Here is a 24617-nt window from a genome sequence, read left to right as displayed (position 1 = left end):
CTTCTGTTGTGTAAATAAGTTCACCCCTAAACTGTACCATTCCCTCTGGTTTTTGCAGCCCAAATGCATGACCTTGCATTTCTTAGCATTAAATTTTAGTTGCCAAATTTCAGACCATTCTTCAAGCTTTACCAGGCCTTTCTTCATGTTATTCACACCATCCGGCGTGTCTACTCTATTGCAGATTTTTGTATTATCTGCAAAGAGGCAAATCTTACCCGACAACCCTTCAGCAATATCATGTATAAAAATGTTAAAAGAACAGGCTCAAGAACAGAACCTTGAGTCACACCACTGGTAACATTCCTTTCTTCAGAGCGATCTCCATTGATCATTACCCTTTGTCACCTTCCACTCAACCATTTTTTGATCCAGCCCATCACTTTTGGGCCTATCCCGTGGGCACTCCATTTATTTATTAGATGTCTGTGTGGAACACTGTCAAAGGCTTTGCTAAAATCTAAATATACCATATCTAGCGCACATCTTCTATCCAATTCTCTGGTCACCCAGAGAATCCATGTTGCCTCCGGTCCTGTAATCCACAGGATTCTAGAAACTTGACCATTCTCTGTTTTAAAAGTGTTTCCATTAATTTGCTTACCACAGAAGTCGGACATACCGGCCTGTAATTCTCTACTTCTTCTTTACTTCCACTTTTGTGGAGAGGAACCACATCCACCCTTCTCCAGTTCTCTGGTACCACTCCCGACTCTAGAGACTCATTGAAAAGGTCAGTCAGCGGAGCTATCAGAATTTCCCTAAGTTCCTTCAGTACCCTCGGATGTACATCATTCGCCCCAATCGCATTGTCTACCTTTATTTTAGCTAGCTCCTCAGGAACATAACCCTCTGAAAATCGATCAGGATCTATTACTCCACCATCCCTATTCACATTTGTCTTCTGCGGTCCCGCTCCCGGCGCTTCAGCTATGAACACAGAACAGAAATATTTATTAAGCAATTCGGCCTTTTCTTTATCAACTTCTACGTATTTCTCTCCTTCACATTCGAGTCTCACAATGTCACTTTTGCACTTCTTCCTATCACAATTTGTGAGGTGTCCCCGTTTTACCATGTCAGCTATTTTTTCTTCCATTTGCATCTTTGCTTTCCTGACTACACGACCAGCCTCTCTTAACTTTTCCAGATATTTTTGCATGTCTTTCTTTTTCTGCGATCTGTTGTAGTTTATGAAAACTAACCTCTTATTCTTTACCTTCTCGGCTATTACTTTTGAGAAACAAAGCGGCCTTCTTTTCCTCTTACTTTTATTTACTTGCCTCACAAGAAGGTTTGTTGCTCTTACAATCGCTCCTTTCAGTTTTGCCCACCACATTTCCTCTCCTTGTAGATGTTCCCATCCAGACAATAATTCCTTGACGTAAACCCACATCCAAACAAAGTTTTTTTTTTAAAGTCTAGAACAGGGCTGCCCAAAAGATCGATCTCAAAGGCAACACGAGTCGACCACGCTGCCTATCCCGGGCTCCGCGATAGACTTGCGTTGCCTTTGCATTTTCCCTGTTCCCCGATGCCACAACAGACCAGTTGCGACTGCAGAATTGCTGGGTCCACCAGTTTCTCCCCCCCCCCCCCAAATCGCTTCCTGGTCCGGAACTTCCTCTCTGACATCAGAATTGACGTCGGGGGGAAGGTTGCTGGGCTCGGCACTTCTGCAGTCACTGCTGGCCTGTTGCAGCATCGGGAAACAGGAAGAACTCGGTGGCAATGGCGGTTTAGGGGCATGTTCCCAGATGACAGCCTCGGCGGTGGCTTGGGGAGGAAGAAAGGTCAGAAAGAGAGAAAGAAAGAAAGGGGAGACAGAAAGAAAGACAGGGAGGCAGAACAGGGAGACAGAAAGAAAGACAGACAGAGAGAAAGAAAGAAAGAAAGGGGGCAGGACGACAGAAAGATGGACAGACAGAAAGAAAGGGGGCAGGGAGACAGAAAGAAAGACAGAGAGAAAAAAGAAAGGGGGGCAGGGAGAAAGAAAGAAAAGGGGTCAGGGAGAGAGAAAGAAAGAAAGGGGAGGGGGCAGGGTTAGAGGAAGGAAAAGTTGGACTTATGGAAGGACAGAGATGTTGTTTGGGGAATGGAATGAAGTCTGGAGGAGATGAAGCATGCTGGAGGCAGAAAGAAGGGAAGAAATATTGGATGCACAGTCAGAAGAAGAAAGTGCAACCAGAGACTCATGAAATCACCAGACAACAAAAGTAGGAAAAATGATTTTATTTTCAATTTAGTGATAATGTGTCCATTTTGAAAATTTATATCTGCTGTCAATATTTTGCACTAAGGCCCCCTTTTATTAAACCACAGTAGCAGATTTTAGTGCAGGGAGCCTATGAGCGTCGAGAACAACGCAGGGCATTCAGCGCAGATCCCTGCGCTGAAAACTGCTATCACAGTTTAGTAAAAAGGGAGGGGGTATATTTGTCTATTTTTGTGTAGTTGTTATTGAAGTGACATTGCATATTTTAAAGTCATCTGCCTTGATCTCTTTGAAAAAAAACCCAAATATAAATTGTAATTAACAATTTCTCTGCGTATAGTGTGCTTTGTGTTTTTTAAAATTTTATTTTTGGTAGATCATTTTGACTTGATCATTTTAAAAATAGCTCGCAAACCAAAAAAAGTGTAGGCACCCCTGGTCTAGAACCTTTGCTTTTGAATGAGACCTCTCTATACCCAGCTTAATATTAAACTGTACCATGCAGTGATCACTGGATGCCAGATGATCACCCACTGTAACATCAGAAACACCTTCCTCGTTTGTAAGCACTAAGTCCAGTATGACCCCATCCCATGTGGGTTCCATTACCAACTGCTGGAACAGTTCTCCTTGTAGAGAATTCCAGAATCTCCCTACTTCTAGAAGACCCTGCAATAGGGATACCCCAATCAATATCTGGCATGTTAAAATCACCTATTAGCAAGACTTCCCCTTTTTTTAATTGAAATTTGCCACAAACAACCAACAGTACAAGCAACAATGACCCAAAGGCAAAAGATACAAAAGCAAACAGCAGAAACTATCACCAGAAAAGCAAGAATCAAAAATATAAAATTTGCCATATAAAACCCACCCCTCTCCCTTTCACGAAAAAAATAAATAAATAAATCAAATAAAGAGAGAGCCATCCAATAAACCATCACAAACTACGGATGAGATTCCTTCCAGGTGATAAAGGGATCCCAGATCTTATAAAAGGGAGTCAGGTGGTTCAATCGCAGGGTAGTTAATTTAGTCATCAAAAAGATATAGTCCAATTTATGACAGACAGCTCCCATAGTTGGGATGGATGATGTCCTCCATTCCCGGGCAAGGACCAGCCGAGCTGCAACAAAAACAGAAGAGACCAATTTATGTATTCTGGGCCGGACCCCTGTGGGGCATAAATTAAGCAAGCAATATTCAGTTCGCTCTGGATACTGTACCCTAGTGATTTGAAAAGCTAATGCAAAAATTGAATTCCAATAAGAGCCCAAGCTGGGACAGGTCCACCAAATATGATACATATCCCCATGACCATGACAACCACATCAACATTCCCCTTCTCCCAGACGATACCATGACTGGAGTTGGACAGGGGGGCAATACGAAACAACGAAACAATATTTTGTGTCCATTTTCAGTCAGCTGGCTAGCCATAGAAACCTGAAGTAAATAAGAAAGAACACCAAGCCACTGTTTAGTAGTAAAAGTAACTTGAAGATATGCTCCCAGCGCTCCGCTCCCTATAAGGAGCAACCGGGTCAGAGAAAGTCAATAAAGCCAAATACAATCTTGAAACCACACCCCTGCCACTACCCTGACTCAGTGTACCCTCCAGATTAGTTTCCACAAGCTCCAACTCATCAGATGCATGAACAGTGAGGAAGGAGGAATGTACGTGACTTCCCCTTTTTTAGATATAGTCTGAATGTCTACTATTTAAATCTCTGTCTACTTCCTCCGTCTGTGAAGGAGGCCTGTATATCACACCAATGTAAATATATTCACCATTCCCTCTTTCCAAATTGATCCACAGTGCTTCTTCCTTGCCCTGCAGATCCTGCAATTGTATGGCTTTAATATGATCTTTAACATATAATGCTCCTCCTCCTCCTTTTCTTCCTACCCTGTCTTTCCTGAAAAGATTATAGCCTGGTATAATTACATCTGTGAACCATGTCTTGACACTAAAGCATCACTAAGCATCAGTAAACTCTACAGTGAAGGTTCTAGGGATAATACTTGACCAGGGCCTAACCATGAAAGACCAAGTGGACTTCTTGGTCAGAAAGGTGTTTTTTTTTTATTCTCTGGAAGCTTCGGTCCATTAGAGCATACTTTGAAGCTTCATCATTCAGAATTCTGGTACAATCCCTTATATTGAGCCATCTTGATTACTGTAATATCGCCCATATGGCAATTTCCCAGAAGAATATGGTGCAAAATGCGTCGGTCAGGCTGATTTTTGGGTTGAAGAAATCCGATCATGTAACCCCTTCCTACTGACTCCTGCATTGGTTGCCAATGGAAGCACGTGCCAAGTTCAAATTTGGCTGTTTTTGCTTCAAGGTACTATTTGGTCTAGCACCCAAATATATAATTGACCTTTTCTCTTTCTCACCAATAGACATATGAGAAGCTCACACCTGAAGTTTGTCTCACCACTGGTTAGAGGATGTAAATTTAAAAAACACCATCAATATCTTTTTTTCTTTTCAAGTTGCATTATGGGGAAAAGATCTGGAACAATTAATTATGCATGCTAATAAATATGGGGAATTTAGGAAACACCTAAAAACATATCTGTTCCGGAAGTACTTTGATAGCTGAACTGCACAATCTCCCACAACAATTGATCTCTAGAACTGTTAATCACCAATCTCTAACTTTGTTAGTTCTACTCAATTTATAGCATTTTTAATCATTGTAAATTGCATAGAACTTCACGGTCCTGTGGTATATAAATAAACTGTTATGTTATGATTGCCACTACATCCAACTCCTTTTCTTCCATCACAGCTTCTAGATCCAGAATTTTTTTTTTCCTATACTTCAAGCATTAGTATATACTGCCTTCCAGACATTGCCCCCTTTTCCCATCCGTGTAGAGGCATTCAGTGATTTACTTATCTGAGGACTTATACTCACCCGGGAGCTTTGATCACACTGCCCCATCACTTCTAGTTTAAAGCCCTCTTCAGTAGATTAGCCAGCCTGCTGGCGAAGACACTTCTTCCCTTCTTTGATAGATGCACACCATCCCTACTCAGCAGCCCTTGGAAGATCATCCCATGGTCCAGGAGTCAAAACGCTCTCGACGACACCATCCATGTAGCCATGCATTCATCTCCAGGATGCAAGCTTCTCTGCCCTGGCTTTTATCTTCGATAGGGAGGATGGGCAAGAATACCACCTGCGCACCTGACTGCTTCACAGAGTCACAAAGTCATTTTTGACATATTCGCAGAGGTAAAAGACTGGCTCAGTGGTAGACTTCAGAGGGTGGTGGTGAACGGTACACTCTCCGAAACATCAGAAGTGATCAGTGGAGTGCCGCAGGGTTCGGTCTTGGGTCCGATCCTATTTAATATCTTGGTAAGGGACCTGGCTCAAGGGCTTCGAGGGAAAATTGCATTATTCGCCGATGACGCCAATATAGTAGGCAGAAGCACAGTGCCCGACTGCATGATGCAGGACCTACTCTTACTGGAACATTGGTCCTCAACTTGGCAACTAAGTTTTAATGCCAAAAAGTGTAAGGTCATGCACCTTGGCAACTGAAATCCATGCAGAACTTACACCCTAAATGGTGAGACCTTAGCAAGAACTACAGCAGAACGGGACTTCGGAGTAATCATTAGCGAAGACATGAAGTCGGCCAATCAAGTGGAGAAAACTTCATCCAAGGCTAGACAAATGATGGGTTGTATCCGAAGAAGCTTCGTCATCCGGAAGTCCGAAGTTATAATGCCGTTGTACAGATCCATGGTGAGACCTCATCTGGAATATTGTGTACAATTCTGGAGACCGCATTATCAAAAAGATGTGCAGAGAATGGAGTCGGTTCAGCGAATGGCCACCAGGATGGTCTCAGGACTCAAGGATCTCCCATATGAGGAAAGGCTGTGTAAGTTGAAGCTATACTCACTCGAGGAGCGTAGAGAGAGGGGAGACATGATTGAGACGTTCAAATATGTGACAGGCCGTATTGAGGTAGAAGAGGATATCTTTTTTTCTTAAAGAACCTATAGCGACAAGAAGACATCCGTTGAAACTCAGAGGTGGGAGATTTCATAGTGACACCAGGAAGTACTTCTTCACAGAAAGGGTGGTTGATCATTGGAATAGTCTTCCACTGCAGGTAATTCAGGCCAGCAGCATGCTGGACTTTAAGAGAAAATGGGATAAGCATGTGGGATCACTTCAGGGAAGAATTTAGGGGGTGGATCATTAGAGTGGGCAGACTTGTTGGGCCGTGGCCCTTTTCTGCCGTCATCTTCTATGTTTCTATTGTTAGTGCCAATGATACAGCATGTCTTCTTTGCTGCTGCTGATGAGCATTGTATCATCTGCATAGTTTATATTTCGATCACCAACTTTGAAACAGACTCTTTCTTCTTTCGAATTTGCTTTTCTGAAGATAGTTTCACCGTTCAGGTTGAACAGATAAGGTGACAAGATGCATCCTTGCCTGATGCCACTTTTTATTGGAAACCAATTAGTATTGCCATATTCAGTTCTCACTGTAGCTTCTTGATTTTCATATAGGCTCTCTATCAGCTGAGTTATGTGTTTGGGCATTCCCATTTGCACTAGAGTTCTCCATAGTTTATTGTGATCCACACAGTCAAAAGCTGTGTGGATAAAGCAAAGGTATAGGGGTTTTTGATATTTTTTGCTCTTTTCCTATATCCATTTAACATTGGCAATAATGCCTCTTGTTCCTTGACATTTTCTGAAACCAGCCTGAACTTTGGGTAGTTATTGCTTAATGTGTGATTGGATCCTTTGTTTTTTGTTATTTTCAGCAATATTTTGCTGGCATGTGGAATTAATGCAATTGTTCTGTAGTTGTTACAGTCCTTGGTGTTTCCTTTCTTTGGTATAGTATGAACAATGATCTTCTCCATTGGCCATGTTTTTTCCTTCCAAATCTGTTGACACAGTTGAGTGAGGGCAATGATAACACCTTCTGAGCCTTTTATTAATTCAATTGGAATATCATCAATATCAGGTTACTTGTTTTTCAGTAAAGCTTTAATCGCTGCTATGACTTTTTCTTTTAAAATATCTGATTCTTCATCAGCTTCAGTTTCCAGTTCAATTTTCCCAATGTTATCCTCATTGCTTTGTTTGTCTAAATTTTCTGTATATTCTTTCCATCTCTTTTTAATGCTTTTTGAATCATTCACTATCATTCCATTGGCGTCATGTAATCTTGTGGTCTGAGATAATGAAATGCCATAGTAAAGAGAACTGCACTAATACAATTTTGAGGGCAAGAACTAGAATCCAAAGGGATGAATGACTGACAGTATTGACCAGAGGGAGCATATTTGTTTAAAAAATGTAGAAAAGCTAGTTGGCAATTTTGTTAAATTTGGAGGATATAGCCATAGCATGAGGAGAAGGTGAGTGTAAGTGAGCCAAAATCTGAATATCATCAGCATAGATGAACAATTTAAGGCCAAATATGTGAGGTCTCAAAATTTATTTGTCTAAGGGAAAAAATGTGTTACTGACTCTATTTGAAAACCACTGTAAAGTGGATTAAAAAAACGTGGAGGGGCATAATAAAAAAACCTGTCTAAGTCCCCTTTTGGCCTAAGGCCTTAAACGTTGAAGGTAGAAGCAGGGAAAAAGTCCATTATCAAAAAAAAGTCCAAAAGGAGGTTGTTTTTTTTTTTTGATAATGGCCTGCCTCTACGTTCAGCTGTTTTAAACGCCCAGACTACCACTACGTCTAAACTTATACCATATAATCAACCTAAAAAAAGCCTATGCCCCAAACGTCCAAAACAAGGGCTTTTAAGCGAAGGAGGAGCCAATCCTTCGCCTATAAGCTGTATTTTGTAACCCATTGGTTCCCAAACCTGTCCTGTGGGACCCCCAGCCAGTCAGGTTTTCAAGATATCCCTAATGAATATGCATGAGAGAGATTTGCATATAATGGAAGTGACAGGTATGCAAATCTCTCTCATGCATATTCATTAGGGATATCTTGAAAACCTGACTGGCTGGGGGTCCCTCAGGACAGGTTTGGGAACCACTGCTGTAACCGGTGTCTGTCAAAAACACCTGTTACAGAATCCACCCCCCCCCCCCCACAACGATCTGGGCAGTCGGTAGCCCAAGCCCTCCTGCCCTGTCAAGCCGTGACACCCCCCTCCCCCGCCCAACGACATCGGGGCAGGAGGGAGCCCAAACCCTCCTGCCCTGTGGTACCCCGACTCCCCGATTAGGTTAGGGGCAGGAGGGAGCCCAAGCCCTCCTGCCCCGCGGCACCCCCGACTCCCCGATTACGTTCGGGGCAGGATGGAGCCCAAGCCCTCCTGCCCCGCGACACCCCCGACTCACCGATTAGGTTAGGAGGATGGTATTATATAATCGCATTGATATTTGATATAATAAACATAGCCTGCATCTTGTACATTTCGTCTGCAGTTCCTTTTGTTTTTCGTTTAGTCCAATAAAATGATAGGCACTAAATTTTCTTGTTGCTAATGCCCCATGCCTCCTATGCAAGTGCAAAATATAAATTGGTGGGCTTCCCAAAATCGTGCTGGCTGAAGATTTCTTCCTCTAGGAAGGAAGGGGGGATTTGTTCAGAGATGTTTGAGGGTTGCATAGAAGAAAAACTGTACATTGGCACTGGTATGGTAATCTTTGTTGTTTGTTTTGAATTTTAAAGTAAAAGAAAAAAGAAATCAAGTGGAAATAACATAACATAATGACGGATTTCTATACCGCATAACCCTTAGTTCAATGCGGTTTACAAAAGATTATGCTACGAGTAAATACAGGGATAATATAATACACAAAGAGTTAGCTAGCCAAAAATTTAGAAAAAAGAAAAGTTTTTTGTAATGTTTATACAATGTTGATCTGGTCAATAATGGGCGAAATTCTTTGTCGAAATGAGCTGCTTGATAGGAAAGACAATGCCCATGATGTTTCTTACTTTTATAGCCCTTAGCTGAAGGGAACGTAAATACGGCATGAGATTTTCTACTTTTCCATGAGTCATGATAACAAATCTATCAACAAGATAGGTAAATAAATGGGGGTGGGATGGGGCAAAGGGCCCAATTTACTTGTGTGCCTATGGGCCCTCAAAGAATTAACCCTGCCCTGCTTAACTGGCTAAGCGCTGACTCTGACCCTGGAACACACTTAAATAGCTGATTTTAGCTGGACACTAACTGGGCATTTTCAGCAGCAGTGTGCGGTTAGGTGCCTCTGAAAATTCCTGGTTAGCCCCAGACAGATGATTTAAAAGACCAGGCCTCTCCTGCCTGTTTAAATCATTTTGAATATTGGGCCCCATGTATCTTAATATGTAGCATACCTTGAACGTGGATTTGGAAAAGAGTAATAAATCTATTTCCAATTTTGAGTTGCCAACTACTTATTCACTCTTCCTTGTGTTTAGACCCTCAAGAGTGCCATTTGCTAAAATATAGACCTTTCCTGCTAACTCATCTGTCACAGGACCAGATAAGGACTGTTCCTTGATGTTATTCCAATTGTTATGCCTTTTTGTCTTGGAGCTGAACTCATTTACCATTGCCTTCTGTTTCTAATGCAGTCTGTTCCTCTGAAACCCATGCTACAGTACACTTCTCCCTCCGTATTCGCGGAGGATGCGGGCACAACATAGCTGTGAATACAAAAAAAAATGCGATTAACTTTTTAAAATGTTAGTCGTGTTTTTGTAAAAGTTAGCGTTTTTTGTATTAAAACTGTGAATAACGTTTCAATAGTTATTCGCAGTTTTGGGAAATAGGCACAAAATGAGAAAAACATTTTTAGGAATCAGGCTACCTTAAATTCTTTAAAATACTTTTAAAAGTAAAATTGGTGTTAAAATAAATGAAAACACAGCTGCTGCTTCTCATAATTCTCAAGCTTTATGAAACTGTTAAATCCAATATTATTAACAGGATCTATAGCATAGGGAGTGCCATTATGGTGCGATTGAGGAAGTAGGAAGGCACCTCCGATTATCAGGAGCACAAAAGAACCGATCCATGGGAAATACTGCAAGCGGCTGGGTTTTACTTCAATGAGGGGTACTGCCGTCCTCTGCTCCTGTAACAAAGTCCACCACGTCCCTTCTAGCCGAAGTGCTGTTCGGACCAGCAACACATTACCCTTCTCCGGCTAAACGAACCAAAACTTCCATTCCTCCCAGTAAGAGTCATGTCTGCCTGTGACATACCTCTGTCTCTTTGGGGCCGGGGTTGCAGCTCTTCCCAGCTCAGCCCCCCCCCCCCTGTCCCTGATCTAAGACGCCTTCGCAGCAGCGATTCTTTACCCAGAGCTGTAAACGGAAAAAGAACTTTAGTGATGACGTAATTTGTGGGGGAAGAGTCAGCAGCCCAAAAATCGCAAATAAGTGAAACCGCAGATATGGAAACCACGAATATGGAGGGAGAAGTGTACTTGGTTCTTCTGTGTAGGACAGTTGAAATCTTAATATTTTATATTTGGTGTTCATCCTGATCTGGTATTTTTAGTTGCCTAGTCAAAGAAGTTGATCAGAAGCATTTTGTCTGTTCTGATCTCTTTCCTTCAATCCAGAAAGTTATGGGATCCAATATATTCCAGTATCTTTTCCCTTGGAATGACTGAAGTCAGGTAACTGGTCAATGCTTACCTGTCTCCTTCCTGTTTCCATGTTCATAAAGAAGGGTGGTTCCTCTCTGTAGACCTTTGGAACAACTCCTGTCTCTAAAGAGAGACTGAATAGAACTGTCAGTGGAGCTAACCTAATTTACCTAGTATGTATCCCATCTGGTCTGTTGCCTTGTTCACTTTGTTTTGTTAGTCCCTTTCATTTATAACTAGAGTGATATGTTCCACTTTACAATATGTATTTGTACATTTGCCAAAGGCTCTTTCCAAATCCAACTTTGATCACTGAGCAAAAGTATTGGTTCAGCATGTCTTTCAGTTCTTTTCCTTTCAGACATATAACACCCACATTCTGTGCCCAAAGATTAATGTTTAAACCCAGATTGTATTTATGATTTTAGTTTGTGCCGTATTAAAAAAAGGCTGTACTTTGTCATTTGATCGCTGTATCAAAGTACAAGTTGCACCTCAGAAGCATGTATTTCCTGTTTCTATGGTAAAAATACTTAACGGTATAATGTCTAAAGCCAAGTGAAACCGAGACAAGCAGCTGCTTCTGACAGTTTCCAAGGACACGCTCAGAGCTCACACTTGTGAGGATAGTATTTAATTAAGAGCATAGTACGCTGTTTAACATGAAAGCATAAAAGAAATTGTGGAAAAATCATTTTCAGCTGTGGCATAAGCCTCAGAGAAGCCAGTGTTCACCATCCATATTCCCATGAACTGTATGGCCTGGAGGAACTCAGGAAAGGAAAGATGTAGAGAGGAGAGAGAATGGAATAGAAGGACTGGACAAGAGATGTGCTGAAAGGACTCGTGCTTAGATTTTTTTAAAAATAGCGTAAAAAACCAACGGGCTGCTGTTGCAGCCATTATAGTAGCTGTTTACAGTGATGGGCACATGTGCAAAATAAATGGGAAAAAACCCAAACAATAAAAAAAATAAACACAACAGAGAGATGCCCGATGTCTCCCGCTGCCATGCAACCTCCTTCCCTGTGCCTCTGATGCCCCCTCCTTACCTTATTTTCAGATGGCTGGCTGGAGGGATGCCTACTCTTCAAAATGGCGAGCCTTCCCCTCCCCGGTGCATCCTGGCTCTGTTTGGCCCAGGTTGTTTAAGGCCCCCTCCTTTGGGTGGGGCTTTATGCGTCTGGGCCAATAAGAGCATTAGACCCCTCCCTGGTGCAGAATAATGATGCACTGGGAGTCCTGAACCACAATTTAGGAAACTCTGCTCTAGTGCTCTAGTTGGTGATGGTTTATGAGACAAACTTTGGCTGGATGGTGACTCTAATGTCATACCCATTTTGCTGCGTAAATTGTCCAGTGTACCTGCTATGTTTTAACTACGTTTGTGTGTTATGTGTTTGTACAGTACTGCAGATGACAATTTTTTTTACTCTGTTAATATCAATGTGACCAATTGCTTGTGACCCTGAGCAAGTCACTTAATCCCAAACAGTTGAGCAAGTCACGTAATCCCCCCATTGTGCCAGGTACACCAGATAGTTTGAGCCCACCTGGACTGATAGGGAATTATGATAAAGTACCTGAATATAAAACCTTTTAGATATAAGTGGTATATAAATTAAAAAAAAAATGTAGCACTATAAAAGTTTCTTTTTTATTTTGTATTCTGTCTACCTTGAACATACTTTGATCTAAAAAGGTGGGATACAAATTTTCTAAATTTATATAAGGAACAATAAGCAAAACAGAAATGTAAATAAAACATCAGGTCAATACATCCGCAGGCTGGGATTTTATTTTGGAAATGAAAATTTTAAAATAAGATAATAATGTTGACATAAAGTCAACCAGTATGTCAGTCTATGTTGTTAGTTTGTATTTTATACTTATTTTTTAATGATTATACCTATTTCCATTTATTATACTGTACATCACCTAGAAGTTACGATACGCGATTAATCAAATTTTTAATAAAACTTGAATAAACTGCCCCTTCATTCTGAATGAAATATGCTTTATAACCAGACATGACAGAGTGTGGCACAGTGGTTAGAACTACAGCCTCAGCACCCTGAGGTTGTGGGTTCAAATCCCATGCTGCTCCTTGTGTCCTTGAGCAAGTCACGTAATCCCCCATTACCCCAAGTACATTAGATAAGAGTGTGAGCCTGCCAGGACAGATAGGGAAAAATGTTTGAATACCTTAGGTAATAAGTGGTATATAAATACTAAAAATAAATAAATGAGAGTGGAAACATTGGTTTTAACCAGCTGTCCTGTGATCTAGCCTCAATGGTTAGAACATCTGCCTCGCACCCTGAGGTTGTGAGTTTGATTCCTACTGCAGGTCCTTGTGATTCTGGGCAAGTCACTTAACATTTCACTGCCCCAGGTCCAAAATAAGTACCTATCTAAAATATGTAAACCACTTTGATTGTAACCATATACAAAAAAGTGATATATCAAGCCCTATTACCTTTACCATTTCCCTTTACTGTATTGAACCCTATAGAGCGCACAAAATATTAGCCCTGCAGTATTTAGTTGCCACATATTGTTTTATATACACATAATCAGTGCTGAATATCTGGGTATAAGTTGGCTGCCTTCAGCACTGATTATCTGCATATAAAACAATATGTGGCAACTAAATACTGCAGGGCTAATATTTTGTGCTCTGGATTATTGTAATATAATAATATGTGGGATCCAAAAAAAGCTTCAAAAAAGGCTTAGACTTATACAGAATAAGGCAGTCCGTTTAATTTGGGGCCTGGAAAAACATGATCATATTACTTCATCCTACAAACAGTTGCATTGGTCGCTTTTTGAGGCTAGAGTACTGTTTAAGTTTGGTTGCACCAGTTTTAAAGTAGTGTTTGGTATGGCTCATAATTACTTGTCTCTGTGTTTTGAAAGATATAAATCCAAAAGAGTAACTCGAGGGCAATACTTATTTGTTTTCCTGATTATTAAGCCTTTTCGTTACAAGAGATTCTTTGACAAATTGCTTGGTTTTCAGGCAGGTAAAATGGATTCATGGCTAAGTTCTATTATTTCTCAGGCCCATTCATACATGTCCTTTAAGAAACTATTGAAAACTGATTTATTCGAAAAGTTTGTAAATTGATGTTTCAGAATATGGGTTGGAAATTTGCACATTGATTTTACAGTTGTACTTTTTAAGGAATATCTATCTATTTTCGTGAATGCATTTTATTCAATTATTGTATAATTTTTGTTGTTTTTAGATTTTGTACTTTTATTCACTGTTTGTATATTTTTAGTACTATATGTGAACCGCCTAGATCTATGAGGTAGAGCGGTATATAAAAATAAAATTATTATTATAAGGTTCAATACAGTAAAGGGAAAAGGTAAAGGTGATAGGGCTTGATATACCACTTTTTTGTGTGTGGTTACAATCAAAGTGGTGGCTATTAAAAAGTCTGCAAATCGGCCTTTTTATCTCAGTGGTAAAAATAGCCTTAGTGCGGAGGAGTGACCCACATAACTGTGTTTAAAGCCACTTTTTACAGTTGTTTGATAAAAGGGCCTGGATATCACTACTATCCAAATAAATGCTGACAGCCAAGAGTGACGGGACTAAATCGCACGAGACATCGGCGCACCGACAACTGAGCGCAGACAACTGAGCGCAAGGTTGACGGCGCGCCGAAGAAAAGCACTATTTTAAAGGGCTGGATGTCTCAACACTATCTAAAACTGAATATGGCTAAAACGGAGCTGCTCATCTTCCAACCTAAACCCGAATGAATAATGAACATAAACACCTCTGCACTTCCCCTGTTCTCTGTCTCTGAGGACAACACACTTATCCTCCCTGTCTTGTCTGCTCACAATCTCGGGGTCATCTTTGACTCCTCTCTCTCCTTCTCTGCCCAGATACAAAAGATCGCTAAAACTTGCCGCTTCTTCCTCTATAATATTACCAAAATCTGACCTTTCCTCTCTGAGCACACTATCATAATCCTTATCCACGCCACCTCACGCTTAGATTACTGCAACTTGCCACTCAGGTCTTCCGCTCTGCCATCTTTCTCCCTTTAAATCCATCCAGAATTCGGCTGCACGACTCATATTCTGCGAGAGCCGCTATACTCACATTACCCCCTCTCCTAAAGTTGCTTTATTGGCTTCCCATCTGTTTCCGAATACAATTCAAACTCCTCTTACTGTCCTACAAATGCATTCACTTAGTTCCCCCTCATTATATCTCTTCACTTCTCTCCCTTTATGTTCCCCTCTGAAAGCTCCACTCAACTGGTAAGTCCCTCCTATCTGTGCTCTTCTCTTCCTCTGCCAACTCTAGACTCTGTCCCTTCTGTCTTGCTGTGCCGTATGCCTGGAACAAACTGCCTGAATCCCTATCCCATCTCTGGTAGTATTCAAGTCCAAGTTAAAAGCTCTCCTCTTTGAGAGTGCTTTCAAGTCCTTACCCTTCTCACCTTGGGTTCTGCAACCCCAACCCTCTACATCATGTTTGTCTGTCCCAAGATAGATTGTAAGCTCTTCTGAGCAGGGACTGTCTATTTAATGTCAAAATGCGTACTCTTTTCAGTGCTATAGAAGTGTTTAAATAGTAGTAGTAGTAGTAGTAACACTGTTATATGTTTTGCCCAGCATAGTTTTTCTATGTGTTGGATGAAAACTTCAGACTGACTTTTGAACAGGGCTGTGGACTCGGAGTTGGAGTTGAGGAGTCGGAGACATTTTGGGCACCTGGAGTCAGAGTCGAAGGATTTATCTACCGACTCCACAGCTTTTGAAATACTGATCTCAAGTTTAAATGATCCATGATTCACAACTAAATGACTGGAAAATGAGAAAATGTTTTCTGAACTCTCGGTCTTCTCTTTTCTTCTTCTCATTGTCATGCCTTCAATTACAGCTTATGATGAAAAGAAAGCAATACTGGTACAGAAATGAACTCACAGCCCTACCTACACTCAATGAAGCAGTTCCAATACTTTAAATGTGTTTTACCACTCTTATTCTCCAGTGATAATGCAAGGTTGTAAATTAATTTTGTTCCCTGAAGCTGACAAAAGAAGAGTCGGATTTTGATCTGTTATAGCAGTGCTTCTTCTCTCTGACCACTGGGGATTTTGTTGCTAATATAATTATATAGCAGTGCACCTTAAAGAAAACTAACTATGCCCTACTTCTGTGTGTTTTTTTTTTTTTCTTTAGGTTTTCAAAATTGCGTTATCTAGAGGAACTATGCCCGTAGAAAGGATGCGAATGCGACCTTGGCTAGAAGAACAGATTGATGGAAATGCCATTCCAGGGCTAAAGTGGCTGAATAAGGTAACTGCTTTCAGCATACTAAAAAGGTACTTGAAACTGAATTTTCAGAAGGATGAGCTGGATAACTAAGGAGATCCATGGAGTTGATAATTGTCCCCCTACTCAATAGGTAAAATAGCCACCAAGTTTCACTAAGTGGCTATATCTGCCTTCAGAGAGAATGAGGGGGGAGGAATGCAGAGGGAACTTAGTAGAGAAAAAAACTGGGTAAATTTGATTTTCAAATATGCATGCATATTTTTCAGTGTGCACTCAAATCTACAGAAATAGGAGATGCAAAGTTCATAGTACTCTTGTAACACAGCATCTAATTTTGAAATCTACCAGAAGACCTCAGTTTGTACCCCATTCTGGCTGTGCTGCAGAGATTGTCCACATAGGCCTAGAAGAGAGCATGGTAACCCCTAATAAGAACATAAGAATTGCCATACTGGAACAGACTGAAGGTCCGTCAAGCCCAGTATCCTGTTTACCAACAGTCACCAACCCAGGTCCCAAGTACCTAGCTAGATCCGAAGAAGAAAATCAGATTTTATGCTGCTTATCCTAGGAATAAGCAGTAGATTTCCCCAATAATAGCTTATGGCCTCTTTTAGGAAATTATCCAAACCTTTTTTAAACCCTGCTAAGCTAACTGATTTCACCACATTCTCCGGCAATAAACTCTAGAGTTTAATTGTGTGCTGTGTGAAGAAATATTTTTTCCAGTTTGTTTTAAATCTACTACTTAGTAGCTTCATTGTATGTCCCCCTAGTCCTAGTATTTTTGGAAAGAGTGAACAAGTGATTCACATCTATGTGTTCCACTCCACTCATCATTTTATAGATCTCTATCATATCACCCCTGAGCCTTCTCTTCTCCAAGCTGAAGAGCCCTATCCACTTTATCCTTTCCTCATAGGGAAGTCATCCCATCCCTTTTATTATTTTTGTTGCCCTTCTCTATACCTTTTCTAATTCTGCTATATATTTTTTGAGATATGGCGACAAGAACTGCATGCAGTATTCGAGGTGCAGCCATACCATAGAGCAGCGGCCTCAAACTCAAACCCTTTCCAGGGCCACATTTTGGATTTATAGGTACTTGGAGGGCCGCAGAAAAAATAGTTAATGTCTTATTAAAGAAATGACAACTTTGCATGAGGTAAAGCTCGTTATAGTGTATAAATTTTTCCTTAATTGCTTCTGATAATTTCAGCTATAGACAGCTGAAAGCAGTGCAACATGCAGAAAGTGAAAAACTATCAAACTATCAACTGCAATAAACCAGATTTTTGACCAACTATTTTGAGGCACTCGGTATTGTAAAGAATGATTCTTTATGGAAACTTGTGTCTTAAGTATCTGGCGGTCACGTCCGTAACCGCCTTCAGCTCTCACCTCCTCCAGCACCAGACACACGCACAAGCTGCATTACCTCCAGTGGTTACTTTATGTTCTGGAACATTGCCTGTCTCACTGCTGTAACATCATGTAAGCGCTTTCCTGCATCTGTACGCGATTGTCCTCTCCACTTCACCTCAGAATCGTGTACAGACACAGGAAAGCGCTTGCGTGAGGTTACAGCGACCGCTGGACTTGTAAGGCACAAGTTTTCCATAAAGAATCATTCTTTATAATACTGAGGGCCTCAAAATAGTACCTGGCAGGCCGCGAGTTTGAGACCAGTGCCATAGAGCAATACAAGGACATTATATAATTTTCATCTTTGTTTTCCATTCTTTTCCTGATAATTCCTAACTTTCTCTTTGCTTTCTTTGCAGCCACCACATATTGAGCTGAGGGTTTTAACGTATCCTTAAAAATGTCACATAGATCCCTGGGCTGAATGTCCAAAGTTGGAGGTACAAAAATGGCCATTTTTGAATGACAAACAGCTGGACATCCAGATATAATTAAAAAAAAAAAAATCATCTACTTAGATATCTTGGCCACTGTTGGGATGTCTAACTTTATACCCCATTTTTGATCAGAAAAGCATCCAGGTTGAACACATCCTAATCCTGACCATTTGAACATGGGTGGGGCTAGCATAGTAATGGACTGGCCAATAGACATCCCGACAGAGCAATGGGACACCTTAGAGGGCACTGCTGTGAACTTCACTTAAAGGGTGCCAGCTGTATATCTCACCATAACCCCCTTATAATTTAGGGTGAGCCCCCCCAAATCTGAACCAGCCAGGCAGACTGAGGGCAGGATGCACAACATTCCGACAACACAACACAATAAAAAAAAATACTGGGGGAGTGACATCAGCTGTTATGGAAGCAGCTTGATCCTTGCTCTCTGCAAGCCAGAGGACAATAATTTTGACTTTTGACTGGCCCTAGTGGTGCAACTGCGGTATATTGTATCTGCCATCGAACTTACTACCTCTAGATTTTGGGGCTGATGTCAAAACAGCGATTGATAAATTTGGCAAAGTTCTCTTACACAAAACTACATCCAGCAATAATATGGTGTCCACGCAGTCAAGAATGGTGCAGACCCTGCAGAAACTGCCTGCTCCTGAGTCCTTGATGGATTCAGCACCAGAAGACGTAGCGGCTCCAGATGCTGAATTACGGTCTTGGATGGTGGAGATAAAACGGTGCTGGGACACCGGCTGGAGGAAGTGGAGACACATGTAGAAGAGCAGGCGAATGCGTTATTGGCCCTAAAGCAGAATTTCAAGGAGTGTAAGGACACGGATTCTTATCTTTTAGATAAAATAGAAGATTTGGAAAATAAGAGCTGGCGCCACAATTTGTACTTTTGGGAATTACCGGAAGCACCTGATTATGTTCAGGTTGATAAGCTGTGGTACAGAAGTCCATTGCTGGTCCCCGAAGAGGTGCAGCTGAGATGGGCCCACCGATCCTTGGGCCTATCTCGACTGAACAAGCCTAAAGATATAATAGCTTGTTTTGGTGATTTTAAACTGAAGGAGAGGGTCCTTTCACGGGTCCGGATGCTGGAGACTGTAGCTTTGGGATTCTTATCCTATTGAGGTTTTTCAAGATTTGGTGTCAACCACATTGTGGAGGCGCCAGGAATTTAAACCATTGACTCATTTGCTGTGAGAGGCAGGATCCCCCTACATGTGACAACATCCTTTCACTTTGGCCATCTACAAGGATGGAACGCTGCACCAAGTTCGTTCGAAGGAAGAAGCGATAGCCTTATATCCAGCCCTGGCAATGGATGCTACCAGACCACTCCTCAGTGTGGGGCCCTTTGGGGTTCCTTCCAATCATTTCGGTGGCAACATATAGCCACGAGAGCAATCTCAGACTGGTATTAATGGGAAAGCTGCCACCTGACTGTGCTTTCAACATTTAAAGGTTCCTGTTATGTCTGGGGCAGCCCCTGTCTGAATGCCCAGGAGATTTGCCTTCTCCTGGTAGGCTATTGATATCCAGGCCTTGTTTTTAGCGGGTCTGATATTTGTCTATGCTGTATTATGCATTTTTTATAATGCAATTATGAAAACTGTTTCTCAGGTTACGAGTCCCCTTTTTCTTTTATTTTGCTTCTGGTGGTGCAGCTCTAAGGTTAGTTTATTTCTAGATCTGCACATTGGATAAAAGGTTTTTGGGAGGGGATGTCTGGGGAGTTAGAAAGGAGGGATTTGAATAAGTTTGGAGTGTGTGAGATGAGGGTGGGACGGGGTCTGTGTGTGAGGGGTAATGCCAGTGGCACTCTTGCTTTAGCTAGCATGCAAGTGATTCATTCCTTTTGATATATTTTTCTTGCTGTTTGTAGATTTTGTTCTTAATGTACCCAGGAAAAGGCAACTTTTGTTCAAGTAATTGGGGTGTTTAAGATCTGACATAGTTTTTATTCAAGAGACGCATTTTTTAGCTAAGGATGAGCATTTGCTGAAACATGCCAATTATCACCATATGTATGTAGTTTTGGCAAAAATTGTTAGGAAGAAGAGGGGGATTGGCATTCTATTTCATTCACTTCCTGCCTTGCAGGTGCTACATGTGGTAAGGGACCTAGAAGGGCGATATATACTTATGAAGATAACAATTAAGTTTTCTTGTATTTGTTTCAAGTTGATTTGGGGACTGTCTCCAACTTATCTTTTATCGCATTTTATATGGTATAGTCCGATGAGGAAAACTAGAAGTCAACAGTTATTTGCTTACCCAAAAATTAATGGTTGTAAATACAAGACTTTCTTGTATAGGACCTTTGCGTTCCAAGCAGGTAAACAGCAGTCTTGGTTGGGTAAGTGTATTTGTCAAGCCATGTCATCCTACAATATTTTTTCGAAATTGATCAAGACGACATTGTTTGAAAAATTCATTTCTTAGAGTGGTTGCATTATTATGAACTGTTATTCTAATTAAAAGTTTACATAGTATTTAGTCTTAGAGATATTTGGAGCATCGAGATTAAATAGTATATTTCTGTATCTCGGTGGCCACGTATTTGGACATGGAGGTTGAAGTGTACAGCGTCAGCATCTATGAGGCAAACATGGTTATTTTTATTACATAGGATTTTCTGGACCCCAGTTCATTTGCAAAAATTAGATAGTTCCAAATCTAATAGATGCTGGCACTGTCATGCTGATATTGGAACTTTAGATCATCTGTTATTTTTTTGTCCGCTGATATTTAGATTCTGGAAATTAATTTGGGGACAAATAAATATAGTTATCCCAGGACAAGCAGGCATGATATTCTCACATGTGGGTGACGTCATCTACGGAGCCCCGGCGCGGACAGCTTTTCAAGCAAACTTGATTGAAGTTTCAAGTTTGCACACTGCACCACGCATGTGCATGCCTTCTCGCCCACTAGAGGGCGCATCCCACCTCGTGGTCCTCAGTTCAAATTTTTCCGCGGAGCAAGAAAGCCCTGTGGATCTGAGCTCCAGTGTTTTTGCCTTCTAGCTGCCGCGTTTAGTTTGTTTTCCTTCGAATTAGTTCGCGGTGCTGCTTTTTTCTTTTCGTTTCCCTTCAAAAAAAAAAAAAAAAAAAAAAAGTCTTTCGTTTTTCATCGGACTCCGGGGGCTCCCGGAATCCGTGGCCGCGGGACGTCGGTACGTTCCCGGCCTTCTTCTTTTTCTTCGTGGATGTCCCGTCCTGTTACGGGATTCAAAAAGTGCAGCCGGTGCGAGAGGTTGCTTTCCATCACTGACCCTCACCGGTGGTGCATCGTCTGTCTTGGGCCCGAACATCCGACAGACTCGTGTGATCGCTGTGCTACCTTCCAAAACAGGGCCCTCCGTCGCCGTAAGGCAAGAATGGCCGAATTGTTCGCCGTCGACGCACCGCCTAAGGCCTCGACGTCGGCCTCGGCTTCGGCCCCGGCCTTGACCTCGGCCTCGGCATCCTCGGGGACCTCGGCTTCGCCTCGGCCCTCTTCCTCGAAGGCGTCGTCAGTGAAGCAAGCTTCGGGTAAGTCCTCTGTTCCATCCCCTTCAGCAAAGAAGCCATCCTCGAGTCAGGCCAAGGCGGGTGGGTCGACCCCGGCCCCGCATCGGACCTCGACTCCGCACACCCCGAGGGAATACTCGAAACCGAGGTCGCCCTCCAGGGAGTGTGCCCCGGACTCGGAACTCCCCACCTTCGTGGGGATTCCGGCCTTCCAGGATCTCCTCCGAGCTCTGATCTCATCGGAGCTGTCGGGAGCCCTGGAAGTGTTGCAGCGTGCTGCGGTTCCGGCGGCCTCGACCTCGGCCGGGACGCCTTCGGTCTCGGAGGCCCCGGCCTGGGCTCCCTCGGGAGCCCCGACCTCGGCGACCTCGGTCTCGGGTACGGTGGCCCCGTTCACCTCGGTCTCGGCCCCGCCCCGGACCTCGACCTCGGGGGAACCCCCTGAGCGGAGTGTAAGGCCCAAGGAAAAGTTGCGCAGAGTGCGCCGTCTTTCCTCCTCTTCCTCCGGGTCTTCCAGACACGCCTCGCCCTCGACGCGACCTCGGACGGGGCGTCGATCGAGGAAGTCTAAGCGGCCCCGAGGCTCGCCTCGGCGCGACCGTTCCTCGTCGTTCGGGGGCGAGGCGCTGCAGGTGTCGGAGTTGCGCCTCGACAACCCGAGGCTCCTCCGCTCACCTCATGGGAAGTCTTCCCGGGCCGCCTCGCCGAGGAAACGGGAGAGTGTCCCACGAACCCCGGGGTCCTCACCCAAGGGTTCTGCGAGGAGGACAACTTCCCCTTCCCCCTCGAGGGCCCTCGAGAGGGGATCCTGGGATTCGGGATCGGTTAGGGATCCTCATTATTCCCATGAAGCCTCCCCCCTCTCCTCGGTGGGGCGGTCGAGAACCCCGTCCCCCCAGGCTAGGCCGTCCTCATTTTCATCCTTCGTTCAGGACATGGCCCAAGCCCTGGGGATTGACCTCATGGTAGGCTCTCGGTATTCCAAAGAATTTTTGGAGGAACAGGACCTCCCTACTCTTCCTAGGGAGGTGCCTAGACTCCCTCTCAACAGTGTCCTTCTGCAAACCTGGCTGAATAACTTGTCAAGCCCTCTTACAGTCACGTCTGTGCCTTCAAAAATGGAATCGAAGTATAGGACGATTCCCCCTAAAGGGTTCGATAAGGCGCAGCTCTCCCACCAGTCTCTTCTGGTGGAGTCTGCTCTTAAAAAATCACAGCCCTCACGGGTTTCTGCGGCGGTTCCACCAGGCAGGGAGGGGCGGACCCTGGACAAATTTGGCTGTCGCCTCTATTCAAATTCCCTGATGGCCACCAGGGTTCTAAATTACGCCTTCACCTTTTCCTCCTATTTGCGTGGTATGGTGAAGGATCTTCCTCAATATCGAAACTCGTTACCGGACTCCCAAAGAGCAGGATTCGATAAGTTTATGTCCAACCTGTCTCAATTGCGGTTGTACCTATTCCACGCAGTGTACGACGCCTTTGAGCTGGTTTCGAGGGTGTCGGCCCTCTCGGTGGCCATGCGCCGCTTGGCCTGGCTTCGCACCCTCGACATGGACCCAAACCTGCAGGAACGCCTGGCTGACTTGCCTTGTGTGGGGTCCGAGTTATTCGACGAGTCATTGGATGCGGCGACCAAACGCTTGTCGGAACAGGAGCGCTCTCTAGCATCCCTGGTCCGCCCCAAACCTAGACCCCCGCCGCAGAAACCCTTTCGGCCTCCGCCGCGCCGATACCCTCAGAAGTCGACCCCGGCTTTCTCGAGACCGCCTCCGAGACGTCCGTCTCAGCGAGGCAGAGGGGGACAAACCCAAGCCCAGGCGCAGGGCCCTTCTAAGCCCGCGCCTTCCTTTTGACGGGCTGAGCGGACGGGGCGGGTTCCCCTCCGCACTTTCACAGGAACCCCTTCCTATCGGGGGCCGTCTGCGGTCCTTCCGGGAGGCATGGACCGGGATTACCTCAGACGCTTGGGTGCTCCGGATCGTCTCCGAGGGCTACTCGCTCAACTTTGTGTCCTCGCCGCCGGACAGTCCCCCAAGTTTAGTCCCCTGCAACCGTTCGCAGCTACCGACCCTTATAACCGAAGCCAAAGCTCTCTTGAAGCTTCGGGCGGTCGAGCCGGTCCCCAAGGACCAGCGGGGTACGGGGTTTTACTCCCGCTACTTTTTGGTCCCAAAAAAGACCGGGGACCTGCGCCCCATACTGGACCTCAGGAAGCTCAACAAATTCCTAGCCCGGGAGAAGTTTCGAATGCTATCTCTCCCGGTTTTGTATCCTCTCTTGGAGGAAGGGGACTGGATGTGCTCCCTCGACTTGAAGGAAGCATATACCCATGTTCCGGTGCACCCCGCCTGCCGAAGATTTTTACGATTCCAGGTGGGGGACCTCCACCTCCAGTACAGGGTACTGCCCTTCGGCCTGGCCGCGTCCCCACGAGTATTCACGAAGTGCATGGTGGTGGTTGCAGCAGCCCTCAGGTCACGTGGACTCCATGTGTTCCCTTACCTGGACGATTGGCTCATCAAAGCCCCGACCAGGGAGGGGGTTATCTCAGCGACCCGACAGTCTATTGCCTTCCTGCAAACTCTCGGGTTCGAGATAAACTTTCCAAAGTCTCAGTTGAGGCCGTCGCAGTCTCTTCAATTCATAGGTGCGGTGCTGGACACGGTGCGCCTACGCTCCTACCTGCCGACCCAGCGGTTGGAAACCTTGGTACGGATGAGCCGCCAGGTCTCTCAACTATCGAGGGTATCGGCCAAGCGCATAATGATGCTGCTGGGCCATATGGCCTCGACGGTACATGTCACGCCGTTTGCGAGGCTACATCTGAGGATCCCTCAGTGGACCCTCGCGTCCCAGTGGCGTCAGGAGTGCGACCCGGTGTCTCGCCTCATTTCGGTAACTCCGCCCTTGCGGAAATCGCTGCGTTGGTGGACAGACTCTTCAAATCTGTCCATGGGGCTATTGTTTCGCACTCCGCCTTTTCGCAAGGTCCTGACCACGGACTCCTCGGAGTACGCGTGGGGAGCCCATCTCGACGGTCTTCGCACGCAGGGCCTGTGGTCGACAGAAGACCGT

At 43.9% G+C, this 24617-nt stretch overlaps 1 protein-coding gene across 11 annotated transcripts in view; it reads left to right on the top strand.

The window, feature by feature from the left end:
- IRF2 (interferon regulatory factor 2) overlaps positions 1–24617 on the top strand; it is a 158987-nt gene that overhangs the window by 63144 nt on the left and 71226 nt on the right. For all 11 annotated transcript variants that reach the window (XM_033943347.1, XM_033943262.1, XM_033943298.1 and 8 more), the window contains one exon: positions 16046–16162. In XM_033943347.1, the coding sequence (XP_033799238.1) occupies positions 16046–16162 (117 nt within the window). The remainder of the gene's footprint in view (positions 1–16045; positions 16163–24617) is intronic.

The sequence above is a fragment of the Geotrypetes seraphini genome, chromosome 1 (assembly GCF_902459505.1).
Source record: "Geotrypetes seraphini chromosome 1, aGeoSer1.1, whole genome shotgun sequence".
Taxonomy (NCBI): Eukaryota; Metazoa; Chordata; class Amphibia; order Gymnophiona; family Dermophiidae; genus Geotrypetes; species Geotrypetes seraphini.
This window is presented reverse-complemented; position numbering and strand designations above follow the sequence as displayed.